At 28.4% G+C, this 25,222-nt stretch overlaps 1 protein-coding gene across 2 annotated transcripts in view; it reads left to right on the plus strand.

Moving 5' to 3' along the window:
• The first annotated feature begins 15,178 nt into the window (after window positions 1-15,178).
• The window catches only part of LOC122505416 (TLD domain-containing protein 2), a 582,826-nt gene continuing 572,782 nt past the window's right edge, over window positions 15,179-25,222 (plus strand). For both annotated transcript variants that reach the window (XM_043617017.1, XM_043617018.1), the window contains exon 1: window positions 15,179-15,782. In XM_043617017.1, the coding sequence (XP_043472952.1) occupies window positions 15,763-15,782 (20 nt within the window). In that variant the 5' untranslated portion in view covers window positions 15,179-15,762. The remainder of the gene's footprint in view (window positions 15,783-25,222) is intronic.

Raw genomic sequence — 25,222 nt, forward strand, 5'->3', positions numbered from 1 at the left:
TTAATTTTTTTTTATGATACTGATTATTTTCAATTATTGTATGTTGATATTATTTGTTATTATCATTTGTTACAAAAAAAATTTCCCCTTTTTTTAAACAATTGGTATACTCATTGATTTATTTATTTTTATTGAATTATTTCATTAATTTAAAAATTATATTCATTAAAATTTTCGAATGTTATTAAAAATTTGACAAAATTATATGGCTGATCGACTTTATAATTTTCCCGGGCCGATGCACCAAAATTTAAAAGGGCTTCTGTTACGTCAAAACGAGAAACCCTTTTAAATATACCTAACGTTCCTCGTTTTAAATTGGTTTCATAAATGAATCCAATTTGGGATGAGGATAAGTCAATGAGCCTACTAAATGTGAGAGAATAATTTATTTAAAAACCAACAAGAAAGAAAAGAGATTGACAAAATTACAATGAGTACAAAATTATGAATCTTACTTAAAGAATAACGATGTATAGATGTGTGATGATAATCAGGTAATCCAATCTTGAATGGTGTTGGGGAGTAGACGTAAAGGAGCCGTCGACTGTTGTCCTTAGTGGTTCAGTTTAATTGCTGTTGTTTACACTAATGAGATAGTGTATTGTATTCCGAAAAATATCTGCTGGTTCCAGACGGTTGTCGCCTCTTGAGCAAATTTCGATGTAACGAAATTTGGAATGTGGTATTTCAATATTGACTTGTAGAAACTCGAATTTATTTCCAAGTTTATATTTTCTTTGGAAATTGTTGAAAATTGTATTTTGGAAATTGATATAAAATACAATGTTGAAATAAATTGATTTCAATTTTAACACTTGGGGAAATAGTTCACTTTTAACGATGTACGTTAAATTAATACTTGGGGATAATGTTCACTTGCAATACTGGGATAGTGTTAACTTGAAACACTGGGACTGTTCACTTGTAGACGACTGAATGTAGACTGTTGATTTCCAAAAAATTACTCTCTGTTCTAATCAGAAATGATACCCCTTTTTATACCAAATCTTCCTCATTGATTTGATGCTAGTTGGGTCATTAAGTCTGTTGCGCGTTCCAGAAACATTGTTGTTGGCAAGCGGGGTAGGCCTTCCACTCGATACTTCCGTACCTTGCTGTTTCCTGTCTCCCCCGTTGAAGGTCATCCAAAATTGTTTACCCGATTAAATATTATCTTTCTTCTTCCGTATAGCAGATTATCTAATTGATGCACGATCGTTATTCTTTTTACATGGTTCAAAATATTACTCTTCTTCCTTTTAATTTGTTATAATTTATAAATCAGATATATAATAATAATTACCATATTTATGGAATATACTGAATATAATGCAATAATATAAGAGAGTACAACAAATATAATATATTCAAAGGAATTAAACATGTAAATATTATAGGTTAAAGTAAGTATATGTGAAGAAGTTACGGACGTAACAAAATTCATGCTATAATGTTTTTAATATTCAAATATTATTTGAATGTTTAAATAATTTGAATAATAAATATTGAAATCTAAAATTTTAACTGAAATTCATTTTTAAATCAATTTTTATTAGAAAATTCTACGAGAATTCAATTATTTAAATGCAAAAATAAATAATTTATAATTTATTGAATAATTAAATCTTTCTTAAAATTAAATTCTCATAAAGAATGTTATGAAAACATTTTTAAATAATTGATTTCTTTTGACGTTTTAATTAAAATTGTTAAGAACAATTAAATTTTTCGAGGAATTCGATTAAGGGGGAGTGACACCTTTGACCCGAAAAAAAATCGAATTTTTTTTTCTTGCTTAAACGATACTTTATAATGTGTAGAATAAAAATTATATCATTAGAGATGATTTCGAAGTTATTTTATGTGAAAAAAATCAAAATTTGCAAAAGGTGTCCAAGAGCGCTTCAAGTGCTTTCAAAACTTTAAACGCGTTTTTCTCGAAATGACGTTTTTCAAAACGGTGGGCAGTCTAGCTAGAACAGTTTTGATCGGATTGACTTCGAACAAAGTTTTTTTTTATCGTCATTTACTAATGCTTTCGAGAACGTAGCGTATTTTTTTTTGGTTTCTTTGTTTTTTTTGGCAACAGATTTTTTGACAAATTTTCGCCCTAAAAATCGACTTTTTACTTCAAACAACTGCCAAATACACCAAAATTAATATTTTTAAAATATCCTACGTACTCGAAAGCTAAATTTATCTCAAAATCAGAAAAACTTTGAATTTTTGATTTAGATTAAACGGTCTAACCGGAATCTTGCCCACCGATTTGCTCTGCAAAGAAAGGAGACCAACTTCAGCGCTCTCTATAGGCAACAAATTAAAAATTTTTTTTACGTATAAATATATTTTTGTAAACTTAAAAAGTTTACAAATAAATCCCTCAAAGGTGTCACTCCCCCTTAAAATATTCTATTAAAAATAATTGAAATTCTACAATGAGTTTTATTTATGGAAATAATTGAATTCCTAAAAAGAATTTTATTATTTATGAAAATCATTAAATCCCTGTATAAACAATTTGATTATTTATTGAAAATAATTAAATTATTGCGAAGAAATTTATAAAAAATTTGTAAATAATAGCATTCATATGAAATTGAGAAAATTTTTTGAAAATACCCAATGGGAAATGCCAGTGTAGTGCCGATATTCACCATTGGCTTAGTACTTAGACGATTGTTCGGCCGTAGTCTAGCCGAGCCTCAACAATTAGTGCTGGCGCAGTACAGAATTTTTGTTTCGCCAAAGCTTGGACAAGCCACGGCGGCAAGTGCTGGCTGAGTATAGAAAAATTGTTCACGACGCTCTTTGCCAACATTTCTTTTTTAACATAAACTTGAAAAAATTATTAAAAAAGTTTATGAATGTTTATAAATATAAATTTATTGAAAAAAATTAATATTTTACTTTTTAGTTGTTCATTTTTTATTTTTATTAAATTTAATAATAACAATTTAACATAATTGTCTAATTTTGTAAATAATAAATTATTTAAACAAATTAAAATTATAAACAAAATTTAAACTTTAATCTCAACAATAATTTGGTTCTTATTACAATACTGTTATACTTCTTACTATGAACACTACGAGCGCTATTATCACGTCACATGACCATTACTATTTGAATTAGTGGAATTTTTTACTAATTTCAATTAGTAAGAATAATACAGAATAATTCTACTAATTTATAAGTAAAAATCAATAAAACTACTAATTTATTAGTAAAAGATTCCGTTACTAATTGAAATAGTAAAAATTTTACTAATTCAGATTTAGAGAGTAGAAAAATTGTTCACGACGTTCTTTGCCAACATTGCTTTTTTGACATAAACTTGAAAAAAATTTAAAAAAAGTTTATGAATGTTTGTAAACATAAATTTATTGAGAAAAATTAATATTTTACTTTTCAGTTGTTCATTTTTTATTTTTATTAAATTTAATGATAATAATTTAACATAATTATCTAATTTTGTAATTAATAAATTATTTAAACAAATTAAAATTATAAACAAAATTTAAACTTTAATCTCAACAATAATTTGGTTCTTATTACAATACTGTTATACTTTTTACTATAAATAAAAAATTATTAAAAAATTACTACTTGTAAAATGATAAATGCAATAAGTAAAGTTATTTAATTCTATTATTAAAAATTTAGTTTAATTTAATTTATTATTTCTAACGTATCCCTATTTTTTTCTCATCTTTGATTCAATAACATAGCCACACAAAAAAAATAAAGTGTCTTGATCTGGGGTCGAGACATATGTATTCCGATGTATTTCGATGCGCTGAATCCGAATCCGCCATCAGAATTTGGCCAATGGGTCATGGTTTCGTCCTAACCTCAAAAAATACCCTAAAATCGTTAAAATGGTCACTTTTAATTTATCAAAATTAAATCTAACCGCATATTGTTAATTATCTAAGATCCCTTAATTTAAATAAACTATTCTATAAGCTTTTTAATTCAAAATTCATATAAAACATTAAATCTATCGAACCTAACCTCAAAAACACATCTAAGATTCCAAACAAACAAATTATACCATACACAGCGCAATAAAAATTATGTAAACTCATGAAAGTTACAACTTAGGTGTTTTTATGATTGCTGATTACGAATCCGGTGTTAGTTTATCAAAATTCAAAATGGCGGATCCAATATGGCGAACAATATAATTAAAATTTGTTTGGATTGGCTTGAAAATCGTTACTCGGGGGCTTTTGGGGTCGCTGATGACAAATCCCATGTCGGTTTCTAAAAATTCAAAATGGCGGATTCAATATGGCGGTCTTTATTATTTTAACGATTTTTTTAAATTTATTACTCGCGGTTTTTCGGGACCTTTGATAACGAATCGTATATGAATTTTTATAATCTTAAAGTCTTACGAATTGTTAGAAAAAATTGTTAGAAAACAATTCGTAAGACTTTAAGGTAATAAAAATTGATATAGGAATCGTTATCAAAGGTCCCAAAAATCCGCGAGTAATAAATTTAAAAAAATCGTTAAAATAATAAAGACCGCCATATTGGATCCGCCATTTTGAATTTTTAGAAACCGACATGGGATTCGTCATCAGCGACCCCGAAAAACACCGAGTAACGATTTTCAAGCCAATCCAAACAAATTTTTAATTATATTGTCCGCCATTTTGAATTTTGATTAACTAACACCGGCTTTGTAATCAGCAGTCATAAAAACACCTAATTTGTAACTTTCATGACCTTACCTATTTTTTATTGCGCTGTGTATGGTATAATTTGTTTGTTTGGAATCTTAGATGTGTTTTTGAGGTTAGGTTCGATAGATTTAATGTTTTATATGAATTTTCAAATAAAAAGCTTATAGAATAGTTTATTTAAATTAAGGGATCTTAGAAAATTAACAATATGCGGTTAGACTCAATTTTGATAAATTAAAAGTGACCATTTTAACGATTTTAGGGTATTTTTTGAGGTTAGGACGAAACCAGGACCCATTGGCCAAATTCTGATGGCGGATTCGGATTCAGCGCATCGAAATACATCGGAATACATATGTCTCGACCCCAGATCAAGACACTTTATTTTTTTTTGTGTGGCTGTGTAATTAATGATACTGAGATATTAAAACTTTACTGTACACACGTGTCGTTAGCATAGTGGTTAGAGCGTTAGTCTGTAAGTCCGTAGGTCGTAGGTTCGATTCCCCTCGTGAGCAATTTTGTTTATATTCATAGGTTTACGATATTTCTAGATTCCTATCGTTAGATACTAAAATATGAAAATCTAATGCACACTTACTGTAATTGTCTATTATTTATTTTTTAAATGTTATAAACAATTTTTTTCTACTTCATTTACTAAATCCATTGTTAGTCTCCATCTTTAATACAATTTAATTAAAAAGAAAAATATTTTATAAATAATAACTATTTATTAATATTATTTACCATTTTGTTGTTAAATTATTTATAATTATGCAGCAACCCAATGGGAAATTTACAACTGTCGGAGTACTGCGCCAGCACTGGCAGTACTGGTAGCTACGCTGACAGACAGCACTGGCATAACTCTGGGATGATAACGCTGTCTAACGCTGGCGAAGTACTGCCTGCCAGTGCTGCCACACGGAGAGAAGGTTGAACGTAAAATCACGGTGTGATCAGAGTCTTAGGCGATGAAAGGAAACTCATCATAATTTTCTACAAGATGTAGCGCTCTCTGACGGTTACTGTCACTGCCACTTGCGATTCGTGAATGGAAAAACTCGGTGAAATCACTCAGATTTACCGTGAACTTTCCCCCTCTTTTAACCTTCTGAATTAGACACTGTCTTTTACGGTTCAAATTTCTCTCCGTGCAGACAGCGCTGGCGCAGCACTGGACCAGTGCTGGCTGAGAATATTGCCACAATAAATGCCGTATTGTTATTAATTAGTCGTAAATTAATAATTATAGATAATTTAACAACAAAATGGTAAATAATATTAATAAATAGTTATTATTCAAAAAATATTTCTCTTCTTAAAGAAATTGTATTAAATATGGAGAAAAAAAATTGTTTATAACATTTAAAAATTAAATAATAAACAATTACAGTAAGTGTGCATTAGATTTTCATATTTTAGTACCTAACGATTGGAATCTAGAAATATCGCAAACCTATGAAAATAAACAAAATTGCTGACGAGGGGAATCGAACCTACGACCTACGGATTAACGTTAGAAATAATAAATTGAAATAAAATAAATAAAACTAAATTTTTAATAATTAAATTAAATTACTTTACTTATTTGCATTTAACATTTTACGTAATTCTTAAATTTTGTGGTAATTTTTTAATAATTTTTTATTTATAGTAAGAAGTATAATAGTATTTTAATAGGAACCAAATTATTATTGAAATTAAAGTTTAAATTTTGTTTATAATTTTAATTTGTTTAAATAATTTATTATTTACAAAATTAGACAATTATGTTAAATTATTATTATTAAATTTAATAAAAATAAAAAATGAACAACTGAAAAGTAAAATTTTAATTTTTTTCAATAAATTTATGTTTAGAAACATTCATAAACTTTTTTTAAATTTTTTTCAAGTTTATGTCAAAAAAGCAATGTTGGCAAAGAACGTCGTGAACGATTTTTCTACTCTCTAAATCTGAATTAGTAAAATTTTTACTATTTCAATTAGTAACGGAATCTTTTACTAATAAATTAGTAGTTCCCTACTAAAAATAAAATCAGGAATGGTCAGACAAATGGTCAGGCCGCCTGACCACTTTAATCCAGTTTTCTTACGATTCTGGATGGATCTCGTCAGAAATCTATCACAACTGATCAGGAGGAAGTTTAAAGTGGTCACAAGTTTGCTACTATCCCCTCCTCTTTGTTGACCCCGCCCATAATTGGTGACTATTTGAGACCATTTGTATCTCATTTTTGACCATATTTTTAAGCCACTTCTGTTTTATTTATTTAAACAATATGCAAAAAGTTGCAACAAATTAATTTTAAAAAATATATTTTATTAATTAATATCAGTTTGTTTACATACGGAACAACTTGAAACTAATTCCCGGAATTAAATTAAAATTTGGACCCTACGGGGATCGAACCCCGACGCATGACCTAACCTAGTGCCTAAACTAACTGCCCTAACGACTGCGACTACCGAACCGACTTACATATTTCTGGATTCAACTGTCTATATAAAGAGCAACTGTAAAATAGTAAAATTCAATTACCAATATTATCAATAAATCAGAATAAACTGTTAAATAATTTTTATTAATTAATTATATTTCAATTTAGTCATAATAGGTTATGTGAATTAATAAAAATTAACATTATTAATTGAATCAATAATAAATTAAGTCTTAACTTTACAATTTGGAATGTTTCATAAACTATAATACGAATACAGATTAATAATAATTATTATTATATCTGCATTTAAAATGAATTTAGTATTTAATATTAATTTAATTTAACATTATAATTTATAATAATAATGAATTATTAATGCAATATTGAAATTTTTATAAATTTTAAATTTAAATTATTAATAATCTTTATAGTAAGAAATTATTCTATTAATGATTAATAATAATTTAAATATAACTGTATTTCAATTATAATGCAAATACTTCTCATAATAAGTACTGACTGGTATAGTAAATTACTAATATTATTAAACAAAATTTATTATTAATTAACTATATTAAATAATTACAATACAAGTAAATATACATATATTAAATTAATATATTATAAATATACATTAAATAAATATATTAAATAATGTTAAAAGAATGGTCCGAATGTTTTGATTTATTTACCTACTTTTGCTGTATAATTAATTCAATAATTATACCAATTTTTTATTTTTTTTTTATTTTTTTTTTTTATTGTTTATACTCCTGCCCTATTGGCCTTACGCACTTCGACAAGAGTCCCCGAGAAATACTTTTTTGGATTAAGCATAACCATTCTACTTTAGAAATTTTTTCTATATATTAACCTAATTTGCGTCTACAGCCGACTTTATTAGGAGTACTCGCATTACGCCTGGACCACCCGTCAATGGGTTTTCTCGCCAGAGAAGAGGGAAACTGTAGAAAACCTCTCCTGAGTACAACCGGTTTATCGACAGTCGAGTTCTAATGGTGTGTACCGGACAATAATCGACGGTGCCAGGCATTTATCCGACTGAGCCAATCTGTCGGTCTAATTATACCAATTTGAAAAATGAGAACTTTTGTTAAGTTAAAAGAACAACTTTTATAATAGAATAATGTATTCTGAAATGTGAAAAATAAATTTGAAAGATTTTATATGTATATATAAATTTTCATGAGACTTTACCAAAATTAGAAAGATGTACCAAAATTTTTATAGGTTATGTGTTCACACATTTTAGAAATAGTCAAGATTTTCAGAAATGGTCACAGCTTCGAAAATGGTGGGAGTAAAGTGGGAGGAGCTTGGAAAGTATTTGGTTAGGAATGGTGAGAAACGTTCGAAAACGTCAGAAGTGGTGAGACTGTTCAGGAATGTTCAGAAATTCTGACCATTCATGACGATTCCTGATTTTATTTTTAGTAGGGTTTTATTGATTTTTACTTATAAATTAGTAGAATTATTCTGTATTATTCTTACTAATTGAAATTAGTAAAAAATTCCACTAATTCAAATAGTAATGGTCATGTGACGTGGTAATAGCGCTCGTAGTGTTCGTTTTCGGTATTATTAAACGCTGGCGTTATTATTCACACTGTGATATCAGTCATCAATAGATCCAGAAATAAATGAAAAAAGTGGAACAAATTCAATCACATTTATGGAGAAAAACAATATTTATTAAATATTTGTGGAATGCTTGTGTGAAAGTTCAAATAAGTATAAGTAAAGTGAGAAGCAATTTATCCTCATCTCAGCTCACTCAAGTATTGAACACAATATTTTTTTTAATTTATATTTTTATTATTAATACTATAGATATTTAATTGTTTTTTTATTCTATTTAATTTGTTTGTACAGTTACATAAAAACCGTAAAATATTGTATTTCATGTCTTGTTTATAATTATAGAAATTTAACATTTTAGAATTCTAACCTCAAATATCATGCTAAAGAAATGTGAATCGAAATAAATCAAATATATTATCTAAAATACTAATTAAAAAAAAAATTAAAAAAATTAAAAAATTAAAAATTAAAAACCTGGAAAAATTTCGTTTTTTAACCTGGAAAACCTGGAATAAGTCAGGGAATTTGAAATGAGCAAAAGCGTGACAACTCTGACTAAGTAATAATATTATTAAAATTAATTAAATTATTTTACTATTATAGAAAACCTGCGTGGTTTGATTCTACTGCCGGAAATTCTCCCCAATACAAATTTTAAAACAGGAAGCTAGAAGAAAAAAAATGCAAAACTGACAGCAATTAAGCAAGTACCAAATAGTGACTTACTTTGTTTTCTAAAGGTTTGCTTTTTTAGATGTAATTTTTTAAAATTAAATAATAAATTTTAATCTTTCTTTTTAAATTGTATAATCATTTTATCTTTCCTTTCTTTCAGGAAGGGACTAATGTAGAAGAATCTATAAACGTTTTTATCTACACGGAAAAGTTTTGGGGCGAGCAACTCTATTTGCTCTAGTAACGCTGCGCAACTTCACTTTGGTGCAGCAATAGTCGCAAAAAGATAGCGCAGCAGGCCAGCATTGGACGAGCTGCTCTACCAGTCGTGTATCTACCACTGACTTTCAGCGCAGCTCGTCCAACACTGGGTGAGCAGCGTTCCCAGTAGAGAGAGAAGCTCACCCATTTACAAGGCGATGTGCCTTCTCTCTTTTAGGAAACCTTCTCTACGCGCGGAGAACGCAGCTCGCCCGAAAACTTTTCCGTGTAAGCCTGCAAGTCATCTTCTTGAAGAGAATTTTCTCCATTATTTTGGAGCGACAGTTGAGAGGGCATAATCGCTGTAGAAAAATTTATGTTTCTTAAAGCGACTTGAAGTGAAGAGACTGATTTCTTAGCATGTTTAGATTCAATAGTTTTGTACACAAAATATTCAAGAAAATTATAAAAATACGTTAATGACTCGGCAAAATGGACATTTAAAACGTAATGTAATTTAAAAAGAAGGTTGAAAGTATGAAGAGGGCAAGCTTCTTTTGATAATGACATTAAAAATCCATCAGCCTGAATAAAGAAAGTGTCTTTTTCTTGACCTTTTACGCAAATCATGTGTGGTTGCACATTTGTCTTTCTTTGCTTTCTGAATTCTAATATATTACAATTTTATTTTCGTCATTGTTCTAACATTTTATAAACATATAACTTTTATTTATAAACTAAAATATATTGTATGTATATGCTTAAGAAGAAAAGCCAAAAAATGTTTAGTGTAAAAGCAACTGTATTCACGAAATACATTAAATTATAGTTTTTAACTATACAGTTTAAAATTATTGTTTTAAAAGTTTCTGTTATAATTAAAAATTCCGATTATTTTTTTAAATAAACATTTATTTTCAATCTAATTTTATATTTCTTGAGAAAATCTACAACATTTTAAAAAATATATCCAGGAAATTAAAAAGTTACACAAGCTTATAAAAATAATAGTCAAATATAAATTAAAAAATTTATATTGGCTGTTATATTTTTATAAATATTTGTATCTTTTAAATTTCTATTAATATATTTTTTGAAAATATAAATCTTTTAATGTATGCAATTTCAAATAATAGCTGGTGAAAAATTGCGCATGCGCAAAAGTGCGTCTTCTGCATTTATCCTTTTACTAATTCAATTAGTAATGACGTAATGACTATTTGAATTAGTAGTTTTTTACTAATTCTAAGTGGACGACTTTTCCCCATTTCAATTAGTAATATTTTACTAAGAATTAGTAGAATCTTACTAATTCAGATTTAGAGAGTATACTCAGCCAGCACTTGCCGCCGTGGCTTGTCCAAGCTTTGGCGAAACAAAAATTCTGTACTGCGCCAGCACTAATTGTCGAGGCTCGGCTAGACTACGCCGAACAATCGTCTGAGTACTAAGCCAGTGGTGAACATCGGCACTACACTGGCATTTCCCATTGGGAAACTTTCTGAAAACTTTAAAAATTTTCAAAAAAATCTTTTTGTATTCAAAATGTATGTCTTTTTGAAATGTTGTCTTCCCTCGTAGGGAAGGTGACAAAATGTAGTGCGCAGCTCTATATGTCACAGAAAACTACTGCGCAGACATTTTAATTTACCTTGCCACGCAAGTTTTCTGCAAGTTTGCTCCGCAAACTTTACACAAGGCGGACGTTTGTCAAGTTTACACAAATTTGCTGCAAAATGTTGTGCTATCTGGGTATTTAAACCCATCATATACTTGTCAGGCCCACTCTGAAACTTTTTGCAAAACCTTCTTAGCATTTCAAGGTATGTTTCTCAAGAAAAAAAGAAAAAATTTATCATACTCAAAGTTAAAAAAAAATAAATTGTTGTAATTTTTTTTATTTTTTTAATAAAAAAATGAAAAAAAATTTTTGTTATGTTTATTCAAAAGTAGAGAGAAAAACGAAATTTTTTTTCTCTTGTCAAAAAATGAAAAAAAGCAATATTTTTTTAGTTACACTACCGTCCGTGAGTATCAGGACGCCCCTTTTTTCATGAGTGGAAAAATGCTTAAAACGTAGAAAATAAGAATGACAAAAATTTTTCGTATTTTTTTCCTGCAAGCTAATGAAATTATGAAAAGACTGACACCTGATTGAAGAATTTTCGTTGACTATTCTGTCAGATACAGAAAAAATACTGGATTTTGCATGCTTTTCGTAATTTTTTAATTTCTTGAAAACTAATTAAAAAAACTTTTTTTTAGCGTTCTTGGTCTTGTTTCAATCTCTATTCAATGTAGAATCTACATTAATTGAGGCCTTGGATCCAATAACTCGCCCGACGCTCGAAGGCACGCGCTAATACCAGTCGGGTAGCAGTGAGTGGCCTAGAGGCGCTCACTGCTCACTGACTGGCAGTTGCGCGTTCCTCCGAGCGTCGGGCGAGTTATTGGATCCAAGGCCTCAATTAATGGTATTGTGATATAAATTTTTCCAAAAAAATTTGAAACTGTGACGATTTAACAAAGAAAAAAAACATATGCTTCTCTTCTTCTGTAACTCTTGCCAGTTATAAAAAAATTTATATAGTTCATTTACTGTTATTATTAAATAATAAACACCTCCTATAAAATGTGAAAAAATCACAAGAAAATCGTCGTAAACAGTTATTTATTACACGGAAAAAATTAATTTAGTACATTTTACGAAACTAATTTTGGAATAGCGGATACGGAGAGGAGTTTAGTATAAGATAAAACAGAATCAATAGTAATATATGATGACTGCGTTTCTCGAAAACTCAAAAAAAATTCTATGGAATTCACAAATGATCGGTTGGACGTTCTACCCTGCTTAAAATTCTTGTACAAGATCTTATACATGATCCTGTACAAGATCTTGTTCAAAAATTTGTACTAGATCTTATACAAGTTCAGATGCAAGAAAATGTACACAGAATTGAAACAAGTTCTTGTATCTGAACTTGTACAAGATCTAGTACAAGAAAATAATCTGGTACAAGAAAATGTACATGATCTTGTACACATTTTTCAAATATTTAGAAATTGTTTTGAGTCGAAAACGGTGACAAGTTCGTGTACAAGTACTTGTGCAAGTTCTTGTATGTGTTCTCGTACATGTCTATGTGTATCAAAAAATGAAAACTTTATGAGCTGCGCAGTAGTTTTCTTAAGCCTTTACAGCTGCGCAGTAGTTTTTAGGCATTACAAGTGACAAGTCTTACATACTATAGTAAGTTATTAAAATTTAAATTTTTAATAAATAACTTTTTTAATAATCCAAAAAAAATTTTTAAATCAAAATTGTACAAGATCAAGTACAATTTCTTGTACCAGATTATTCTATTGTACAAGTTCAGATACAAGAACTTGTTTCAATTCTGTGTACATTTTCTTGTATCTGAACCAGTATAAGATCTAGTACAAATTCTTGAACAAGATCTTGTACATGATCATGTATAAGATCTTGTACAAGAATTTTAAGCAGGGTAATTCAAGAGTTTTGTAAAATGTTTAGCCTGAAGCGCATGCGCCACGGAAAAAAATATTCACGGAGAAAAAAACGAATAAAGCAGAAAAAAGAATTTCTTAATGTACCAATGAGCTCTCAAGACCATTTTTTCTCGTCTTCTATAGGAGATAGATGATTGGTTCGACACATGTGACTGCACTCTACAACGCAATGGTTCGCTTGGATTGGCTTATTTTATTCTGACACTAACTTAACGGAAATACGCATACATATAAACGAATTCTGACGCAACGCACATACAATATAACTCGCACTTGTAGATGAAAGAATTGAGTTTCTTTATATACTAACTGAGGAGATTAAAACTGCGCTTGTGAGAAATGTCAATATACTGAATATTAATTTTTAAAAAAATCATTTTTTTAAAAGTTATACAAAATATTTTATGGTTTTTAAAATAACATTTTTTGATTATAATTAGTTATAAAATCTCTATAAAATTTTTCAATTTTTAGAAAATAATTTTATTCTTAATTTTAAATTGTAAATAAATTGACAAAAACTTTTCAAAAATAAATTCAAACTCAAAAAATGTTTATATTAAATTGTCTAAAATTTGAAGTAATAACAGTTAAAACTTGAGAAATTAATATATATATATTGTCATCGGTAAATATTATGATAAACTATAAAATTTATTGGACTGTAAATTAAAAGAAATTAATAATAATTAAAAGTTTGGATTACAAAAGCACATAAAAAATGTTACGAATTTGGAACAATGAAATGTGAAATACGTAAAAGAAAACAATTATCCAAATGTTACCGGCAGGTAAAGCAGTTCTCTTTTTCCTTCCACATATTATATCTATATACAGCAGACAAGTTAATACCGACGCGACGAGACAAGCTTCAACATATCTATTTATAACGCGACTTTTGGTACACCCCGTATAGAATTTTACGAAACTTTGTGTTCGAGAATTCACGATAGACAGCGAAGTGGAAACTCAAACCACGCGTTTTTAGATTGCACGAAACATTTTTACCATTTTCTGATAAAATGTTCACCAGAAAATACGAAACATTTCTACATTCAAGCTTGTTTTATAAATTACAACACTGGTTGCAGTTTCTCGACAATTGTTCTGCTTAAAGTAGTGAAAGTTTCTGGGTTTTTGAAAAACTTCGTCTAGGAATCTTAAATATCCGCTAGTGCGAAATTAGTTTCGTAAAATCTGCTGAACTTATTTTTTCCGTGTAGTAAAACAGATAAAAGATTTGTTCCCATGGCTTTTAGGTTTTGTAAACAAGAAACCATCGTCTCGGTGCAGTATTATGTAAAATATAATCGCGATTGGTTAATTCGTTTGTTAAATAGGGCCGGTACCCCGTCTTGCCCCACTCTCCCCTACGTATCTGTTTTTTTTCAATTCAGAATAGAAAAAAAAAATTTTTGGTCGATTTTAAGAGGTCGACTGAAATCTCACGTGGAATTGCCCATATTAAAAAATTTAACAAATTTCAGAAGAATTTAAATTATTAAAATTTTTGAAAACCTAAGTAATTTTTAAAATTTCTAATGAAAGTATCATTCATTTATTTATGAAAATTGTAAACGCAACTCTTTGAAAATTCAATTAATTTTAAACTACATAAGTAAAATTATTATACCAGAACTTAGACTTTTATGTATGCTTTTGTTTTTTTCAATATTTCTCATATTTACATATGCATTTAACCTTTTCTTGCTTATATAATAAATTTACTTTTATTTTCAAAATATAATTTAATATGAAAATGAAAAATGTTTTTTAGGATGTTTATGTATACCATATGAAAAGAAACCACACGCGTGCGTTATTTTAGCTAGTTTGTAATAATATTTTAAATATAAGTTTATTATTCATTTCACTAAATGAGTTTGTTTAATAAGTATTTATGAATTCAAATTATTTGTTTCAGATTTACAATTTATCGACAATTGTCGCTTCCACTAGGGAGTACCAATTATAAAGGATAGATGGCGCCACGCTTCCATTTTAACAGTATCAAAATTTCTCGACAACAATCGATGACAGTTGGAGCAAACTACAACGTTGAAAAAACATCGTGCATAAAAAATAACACAGTGAAACGGAGTCAAAATTATAATTGGTTGTCAATATCGTAAACAATAATTTAATTCTTCACTTGGAAAATCGCGACATTGATAATAATCCTTTAACTCGTAAGCAGGCGATTTCCGTGGACAGACATGTTTGCCGCAGATATAGAAAGTCATGTTTGACTTATGAGCACGAGAGTGAACTTTTATCAATAACCATACTTTAAATTGATTATAGCAATTTGTTACTAACAATCAAAAATTCGTTTTGTGCACGCGTTTCATAATCAGTACGATGTTAAACAATTTGTTTCAGTTTTAATTTTATATATGTAGTTGGTAAAAAAAGTCGCATATTCGAATTCACACGTCCATTTGTCGTCTCGGGAAAACTTCTTGGTGCGTGATATTTAATTTTTCCGCGTGTTTATTCCTGCTTTAGTTACATATTTAAAAATATTAGTGGGAAAATATTAATTGGAATCTGGACCCAAGGGAGACGTTTGTCCCCGACAGTGACGACTATCAAACAACATGACTGAACCGGGAAAAATGTAAGTATTTTTATGTGTATGTAATAATAATTATTCACCACGAGGGCGCGGGAAACGAGCATGGACTCGCCAAAGAGGTTGGGAAACATATCGTTAATTTTCTCTCTTATCTTTCTCTCTATAAATCTATTATTATTCTCATTATTTTTGTTATTGATTTCCTGTTTTAATAGTTAACGGTCGAAAACGATAGCGAAATGTTTTAAAATAAAATATTAGTTCTAATTGTCATTAGAATTTTTTAATACTTTGCAGATTTTATTTTTTACTAGTGTTTTCTTTCAAAGACATATACGATTTTTTTATTACGCAAGACAAATTGAAAATACAATAAGTTTATACTTGTCTGTTTATTGAATTTTGCCTTATTTGTGTGTGAGAGAGAGTATTTAAATATTACTATAAACAATTTGAGTTTATTTATGTCAATTAATATCTCTAAACGATAAATATGTAAAATTTCACATATTAAATATTATAAGTCGCTCTCTCGGTCACTAAATGCAATATATTCTTATAAATAAGTGGATCTTTAGATCAATTTTTTTGAATTTTTTTGGATTTTGAGTGAAGCTTTTTGCGCCGCTGGTACTGTATCGTTTACCCTACCTCCTCGTTAAATGTTTTATTTCCGAAAAAGTATAATGAAAATTTTAGATTTATTAACTAATTTTATTTGGTTAAAAATCTTGATTTTTGCAAGTAATTGAACTAATAATAAATAAATATTGCCATTTAATAAATCGACTATGAAGGAGAAGAAAATTACAAAAAAAATATGAAATAAAATAGAAATAAAAAAATATAGAAAAATACTGACAAGGCCAACCAAAGTGAGAAAGAGAGAGAGAGAGAAAGAGACTCACCATCGGTTTTCCAGGCCGACGAAGGTCATGACCGATATTCAGAAAATGAGAAAACGCTTTTGTCTCATTCGGCTTTTTTTCATTCGCACCAACAATTATTCTCCTCCTGCAAATTATTATTTTTATTTGCATTTTAAAGTGTAAGCTATAGAATATTTGATCTATTAAAATTGATTAATATTAAAATTAAGTCCATTTAATTAAATATTTTATTGATTATTATTAAATAAAAATTTTAAAAATGTATTTTCAAATTTAAAAAATTCGATTATGCACAGAACCGAAACTTTCATAAAAATTTATTAAAGATTTACTTGCAAACTACGGAGTATATACTTGAAAAGTTTAGTCAAAATTGTGTAAAGATTTAAATGTCCCACTTCAATAAATGTTCAGGAAAGTGTCACGATCAATTTTCGCCTATGATAGATTTAGTTGAAAATATAATTTAAATGTTCAGAAAAGTGTCACACGCTAAACATTTATTTTGAAGTGTGACATTTCAATCTTTACACAATTGTCACTAAACTTTGCAAGTAAATCTTTAATAATTTTTTAGGAAAATTTTAGTGTTGTGTAGGTGCGGTGATGGATTCTTAATACAAATTTGAATTTTTCAATTTTACATATTTGGTTAACTTTTTCGGAATATAAAATTTTTTTGTCTATCGAACTTAGATTGGCCATATATTAAGGGTGATGGTCTACTAATTTGTGACAACCGGCAGAAAAATGTCCCTGACAAAGTGTGACATAGGGGAGGGGGGGATCAAAAATGGTCAAAAATAGCGTGACGTAATATATGGATGGCCCCTTGATTGTTTGCTCGTTATGCAAAAAAATATCATCGATCAATGTGAATTAATAAAGTAAGCACGATTGAAATGACCTCTGTCAATATTGCAACCAATGACATGGCCATTCATTGAAGACTTAAAATTGATCCGGAAAATTTTTGAGTCTAATAGATTATATTTTCTGGCATTTATTTATAACATCACGTTTTTAAAAAAAAATTATTTTTCAGGTTTTTTATTGTAGTAATTATACTCATAAAAGTATAATTTAAATTTTAATATGATAATATTTAATTACATATTAAAAAATACCAAGCAATTTTAAAAACAAAATATTTGGAAAGATTTCCTCGCAGATATCTATTTATTGAAAATAAGAGATCCGAATTTTTTTATTTTAATTTAAGTGACTAAATTTTTGAGTTGGCAATTAATTTTTTATTAACAAATTAACTTTTTTTGTATTTGGGTCCAATTTAAAATTTTTTTTTTGTTTGTATCCCAATATAGTCAGGGAATTTTAAAAATAGCAGAAAGTCAGGGAAAACTCAGGGAATTTGAATAAAATATACATGTGACGCGCTCCGAAGAACCTCAAATTTTTTACTTCTTAAGAGTAATGCACAATATAGCTTCACTAAAGTTTTCGTTCTCTATCCATTCGTACCAAGAATATAATTTTGACAAGAATTAATTAAAATTTCTATATAAAAAAAGGTTTTTTTTCCTATTGTTCGTAAGATCTTGCTGACCCCCCCCCCCTAAATGTCTTACGTAATTTATGGACGGCCCCTGATATTAGCGCTTGCGGTCCAAGCGAAGAGCCAGTTCTTCGATCCAGGTCCTCAATAACGAAATTTCAAAAGTTTTTAAATTATAAGCGTTACACGCTCCATAACCTAGGTTATTTGACCATGCGGTCTCACTGCATCCCACGAGTCAAGAGTCAGCAGCGCGCTCTAAAGGGGCGCGTTACACGCCCCTTTAGAGTGCGCAGTTGATCCAAATTTGAATTGCGATACACAACCTCCAAATGAACAGCAGTGTACCTTCTTTTCTCTCAGTGTGATATTAGCGCTTGCGGTCCAAGCGAAGAGCCAGTTCTTCGATCCAGGTCCTCAATAACGAAATTTCAAAAGTTTTTAAATTATAATTTCTAAAAATATTCTCGAAAGACGAAAATAGTAAACTTCATCAAGAGTAGCAGTTTCTGTTGACATAATTTTTTTTAGATTTTGCTATGTTATTACTAATTTAAAAACTTTTTTCTTTCTTAAAATTATTAAAGACTTATATATACGATAGATTTTAGTGGTCTTATATTTCACATTAAACAATTATAATTTTGTAACAAAAATTCACAGGGTAATTCCATAAAATACATGTAGCTGTAATACTACTATATTTTATGAAATTACAACTTAGGGTAAATCAGACAGTAGTCGGACAATTTTTAATCTTGAATAGCTATAAAACCGTATGAGATAAAAATAATTTGTTTGTTACTAATCATTTTTAAGGTCAATATAAACAAAACTAAGCTTTAGCTTGACTTCGGCTTGACTCCGACTCGCCTGCGTCTCACTAACGACAGCTCGTATTGAAAACGACCCAGGCGCGAAAGACCAATGCTGACGATAAATTAAAGCTTGATTAAGTCTTGAACGCTCAGTGTGGGTAACCCACAGTAGAAGCAGTCTTTACATCACTGTCACTCAATATTAGTTCAATATTGGGCCCAATGCTCGTCCCATGCTCGATTCAAGACTCGGTCAATCTTTATGAGTGAAGCTCGAACATCTAATCTTGATTCAAGCTTGAATCAATCTTTACACAATATTCAGTTTATCTTTATTTATTACCGTGTTCACTTAATTAAATAATATTATAATAATTATAATTATAGAAAGTGAATTTATCATTCGGCAGTTAAATATTAAGAAGAAAGAAGCTATCAATTATCCGAATCAAATTTTTACTAAATAAATTAAATATCTTAAATAAATCTCTATAAGCTCTTAGATTTCATATGTATCGACAGCACAGCTGCCCGAATACAGAAACCTGCTTAATCTGAAAAATATTTTCGAAATTAAATAATAATTTCAAAATTATCAAAGAATCCAGAAAAAAAACGGTAGCATGGTGGGATACGAGCCCACGACCTTTCTATTGCCGGATAGTATATGTCAAAGAATTCGGAGAATCTCGGGGTGCATGTAGCTCAGTGGTCAGAGGAGTCTACCGGCAATAGAAAGGTCGTGGGCTCGTATCCCACCATGCTACCGTTTTTTTTGGATTCTTTGATAATTTTGAAATTATTAATTAATTTCGAAAATATTTTTCAGATTAAGCAGGTTTCTGTATCCGGGCAGCTGTGCTGTCGATACATATGAAATCTAAGAGCTTATAGAGATTTATTTAAGATATTTAATTTATTTAGTAAAAATTTGATTCGGATAATTGATAGCTTCTTTCTTCTTAATATTAATTAATTATAATAATTGTTTCAAATAATAATAATAACACAGGCCGACAAGATTTACTTTCCAAGAATCAGATAATACTTTTCGGAAGGTTTTCGACGTTCTGAATCCGAATCTGGCCTCAAAATAGACCCATCACGTCAGGTTTTTGAAATATTTTAACCTAAAAGTGCAAAAAACCTGTTTTTAGTCATATTTGATGTCATGTAACATCAAGAGATAATTTTTTATTTAAAAAGTTAATATTGCGTCTAAAAGTGCTACTCTTCCCCTTTAATATCCATTTTGAAAATTTAAAAAATCTTCATTTGTCTCTGAGTAATCGTTCATTGAATTTTTTGAGTTTGGCGAATTCTTCGAAAACTGAGTAGAAACCGACAAAACTTCGACAATAAAGCAGATTTTAACTACAAACATCTAAATTTTAAATAGTTCTAAAGATTTTCGATATAACTGAATACGAATTCGATGTCAGATTGACAGAATTCAAAATGGCGTATACAATATGGCAGACGATTTACTTAAAATTGATTGTATTTGCCTAAGATATGCCATTTTCAATTCTGTCAATCTGATATCGAATTCGTATTCAGTTATATCGAAAATCCTCAGAACTATTTAAAATTTAGATGTTTGTAGTTAAAATCTGCTTTATTGTCGAAGTTTTGTCGGTTTCTACTCAGTTTTCGAAGAATTTGCCAAACTCAAAAAATTCAATGAACGATTACTCAGAGACAAATGAAGATTTTTTAAATTTTCAAAATGGATATTAAAGGGGAAGAGTAGCACTTTTAGACGCAATATTAACTTTTTAAATAAAAAATTATCTCTTGATGTTACATGACATCAAATATGACTAAAAACAGGTTTTTTGCACTTTTAGGTTAAAATATTTCAAAAACCTGACGTGATGGGTCTATTTTGAGGCCAGATTCGGATTCAGAACGTCGAAAACCTTCCGAAAAGTATTATCTGATTCTTGGAAAGTAAATTGAATCAAATTTTGTTGGCCTGTGTAATTAACATTAAGTTATCAATTGATAAATAAATATTTATATTTATTTAGTATAAATATATTATTAATTGTAACTTTCATATTTAAAAAAGTTAGTAAGACAAGGACAACAATAGAAAAAGGTAGGACAAATTGAGTTTTGGCGATATTAAGTTTCGTGTGTTTAAATGTCGGTAATGTAGAAATTAATATTTATGACAATTGGGTCACATAAAAATTCTACAAATGAAATTCATAGAATTGAACATTCAGAAAAATGAAAATTCCACTAAACAAAGATTCCGTTCATTGAATTTCTTTTAGACAACGAATCTGAAACATAAAAAATCGATTAAATTAACTTTCCGTGAAATAATATTTGAATGAAATAATAAGTACGTTAAGAAGGAATTCATTATAGAATTTTTTGTTTATTGAAAATTCGTTTAAATGAACATTTCGTTTAATAGATATTCCAGCAAATAAAAATGTCGATAAATTAAAATTCGATCTAATGTAAACTCCGTCACATAACATTTAAATTATTTAAAAAATTTGTAATTTGAAAATTCGTTTATATATTAATTGAAAAATTATAGAATTTGTCTAAATAAACAATCAACTGAATTTAATATCTATTTAATAACTATAACATGAAAGAAAATTTTGTTGTAATAAAATATTAACATTTAATAATTCATTTTACTAAACATTTAGTCAATTATAGATTTTTCTGTTTAATTATTTGCATTCAATGAAAGCTGCTTAAACATAAATTCTGAAAAATGACATTTTGTTGCAATTTAAGTTTTGAAATATGCAAGTTTTAATAAATGTAAACTTTTCATTATAAACTATTTATTACCTAAAATATTTGTTAAACTATAATTATATTTAACAAAAATTTATCAAAACAAAGTTTCTTTTCAAAATTATTTCGGTTCAATAAAAATTTATATATTATGAAATCAATTTTTTAAACATTCTCTTATTTCCATCTTCATATTAATTATTATTATCATTCATTAGCATTAATTGAAAAAACATTGTGTTTATAAACAATTTGCAACACATTCTTATTCTTATAAAAGAAAATTACATAAAAAAGAAGTTTCGACAAATGAAATAAGGTCTATCGAATATTATACAGGATTTTTGTCGGGAATCGTCATGCGTCCCCTATACTCTACATACAAACTAATGTTCAAAATCACCTACACGGAGAAAAATGGTGCTGAGTTTCAAGTAAAAGTTCCTATGGAATAGTAATAATTCTACTTTTATATTAAAAATTACTATTCATAGTAAAGTGTACTTCGCATGAAGTAAAAATTACTATTTCTGGTAGTAAAAATTACTAATAGTAATTATTACAGTAGTCACGTTTAAAAATTGCTTTAAGAATTTTAATTTTTACATCGTCATTGTAAATTTTATTAAATTTTGTATTACTTTTTACATTCGATTTGTTGTAAATATTACTTGTAGAAATTCTAATAATTAATACTGCGGAAAATAAAGATTGCTTCTGCAAGAAGCAACTTTTACTATTGCAGAACAAACTTTTTACTTGTAAAAGTAGTAATCCGTACCACTACTGTTACACACCTATGTGTGTGATCACGTCACTACTGTCATGCGCAGCGACCGTAACCTGACGTCAAAGTGATCCAACATTTCTAGGTTACAAGAAGCTAGTGTTCTTAAATTCTCGAGAATTTAAGTTGGGGTAATTTCCCTAAGGAAATTACGGTAATTTAATTTTTTTAAGAGACTATAAGAGAATTTAAGAGAATATTGAGAATTTAAGTTTATTTATTTAAATAATGTATATTTATTATTTTTATTAATATAAATACATATATTTCAGCACAATTGCGATGATTACTTTTATCTAAAAGAATTCTTTAAGTTATTTATGTAAATAAAAAAAAGTAAAACCACATATTTTTTAAGTTATAAATTTAATGACATTTACATTTATAAGGTTTATAAAATATGCGTAACTTAGTACGAATAAAAGTTTAGATACTTTTGAATATAGACATATATAAATAAAGAATAAGTAATATATTTAACATTATATACAATGAATTTAAAATTTTTTAAAATAAATATTTTGAAATTATTTGTGAATAAAGGCTCTCTGTCAGCTCTGCTGCGAGAGTAAGAGAGAAAAACCATTTAATTTGAATTTTCTGACTCTCTTACTCTTATGCGTTACCATGACAACCTGCAGTCAGTAGAGCTGTGCAAGTACCTTTAATATATAGCATTTGTGGCATATTATTATTTACAAAATTTACAGAAGAATTTAATTGTTTTTGTATTCATTGCTTTTAAAATATTTCCATTTTACACTCTATGGTTTTGTCATTTTTTAAATCTTTAAATATATAGTCACTTAAATAAACAAAATAACAACTACTAAATAAAAACACAACGTCGGACAATCGAATTTACCACAGAGCAATGACAAAAGTGAGGTTATGTCACATTCTCTTAAATTCTCAGAAAATTTAATCGTCGGTTATATTCTCGGTAATATTCTCTGGGTAATATAACCGACTTAGAACACTACAAGAAGCACGTGTAGCACGGTTCAGTTTTTTGGACAATTTTGTTTATATCAGTGGTGCGATCATTAATTGCTATATGCATTTTAATTATTTATCAATTTCCAAAGTATGAAATTCATGTATAATCACTTTAAAATTAGTTAATTAATTTTTAATGAATTACTAATTAATTAATAAAAATATATAAATAAATAAAATCATTAACATTATAATCTAATAATTTAATAATTAAAATAAGTAATTTTAAATTAATAATACTGTTTATTATTATTATTATTATAAATTTTTATATTTTAATTCAGTAACTTATCTAAATAAATATAATTTATGGTTCACTTTATCGAAAAGAGATATATACGGGTAACATGAAATTTTCTCCATAGCGATTGCGTAGCCGAGAGGCTTAGTATAAATGCGTGCGATTTTAGGTTGCGTTAGATATAAGTTAGGTAGGGTTCGAAACTGTATAGATGTTAAGATTTTCCGATATGTTAAGTTGTTAATTGTAAGTAAGAATGTGAAAAAAAAGTAAAACTTATGAATAATGAATAATAATACACATGCAGAGTGTTAATTACTTGAAAAAATATTTTTTGAACGCACTGATTATTTTATTTTAATTTATTAAAATAAAACGAGACAATATAGCTCTCTACACCAGCATTTTTTTTCGTCACGGCGTGGACAGACGCGCAGGCGCGCCGGCATTCGTTTCGCCCGTCGGTGTGAGGCGCGTCATTGTGTGGGTACGGATTACTACTTTTACGAGTAAAAATCTTTACCGAAATAGTAATAATTGCTCTGATTCGTAATAAAAGTTGCTTCGCTCAGAGTATTAATTGCTCGGGACATTTTAAATATTACTCGGCTTTTAATAAAATTTAGATTCCTTGAAGTAAATTATACTTTTTCAAAAAAGTAAAAATCGTTTGAATACGAAGCAAAAGTTACTATTTTTCGAGCAGTTTCAAAATTACTACTTAAAAGTAGTAATTTTTCATCGAAAATAGTATAATTATTACTATTTATTTTTCTCCGTGTATAATTCGTAAATTTTAACCGAATTCAATTTTTCTTTTTAGAAAATGACAGGCAATAAATTTGTAAGAATACTGTGCATTTTTTAAATTTCTATTTGTTTAAATAAATTATTATTATTATTGTTAATTACTAACTTTTTACACACAGAAAAAAACTTTACTCAAAATGAGTATCATATGATACTCATTTTGAAGTGCAACAAAAATGATACCCCTTCGACTCATTCTGAGTTTCTGGGGAAAAAACTCAAAATGAGTAAAAGCGGTATCATTTTGGCTTTATGATAAAATTACAATAGCATTGGAATAACTGGGAATAATTCATAAAAATATGAATTAAAATAATTGTATATAATGAATAAACACGTTGGACTTGTCAAAACATTAATACTTGAAGTCGATTTATCGCATTTATGAGAAATTAAAAGCAATTTTTCAGGTTAGTCACTTGTGAATTGACTGACAGGGATGGCAACCATATAACACGAAACATGCGAAACACAAAAAAAGTAACGGCGCAACGCGCAGCAGACACTTTCTATAGTTGTTGCCAACATAACACACACACAAAAACTAGAACCTGACATTTTTTCTATTTTGAGTCACTTGAAGTTGCCGATTACTCATTTCGAGACCGACTTCCAAATGCGTTGCAACAAAAGTGAGTCGGGTTTCTTT

Source organism: Leptopilina heterotoma, unplaced genomic scaffold (assembly GCF_015476425.1).
Source record: "Leptopilina heterotoma isolate Lh14 unplaced genomic scaffold, ASM1547642v1 Lhet_358, whole genome shotgun sequence".
In the NCBI taxonomy this organism is placed as follows: domain Eukaryota; kingdom Metazoa; phylum Arthropoda; class Insecta; order Hymenoptera; family Figitidae; genus Leptopilina; species Leptopilina heterotoma.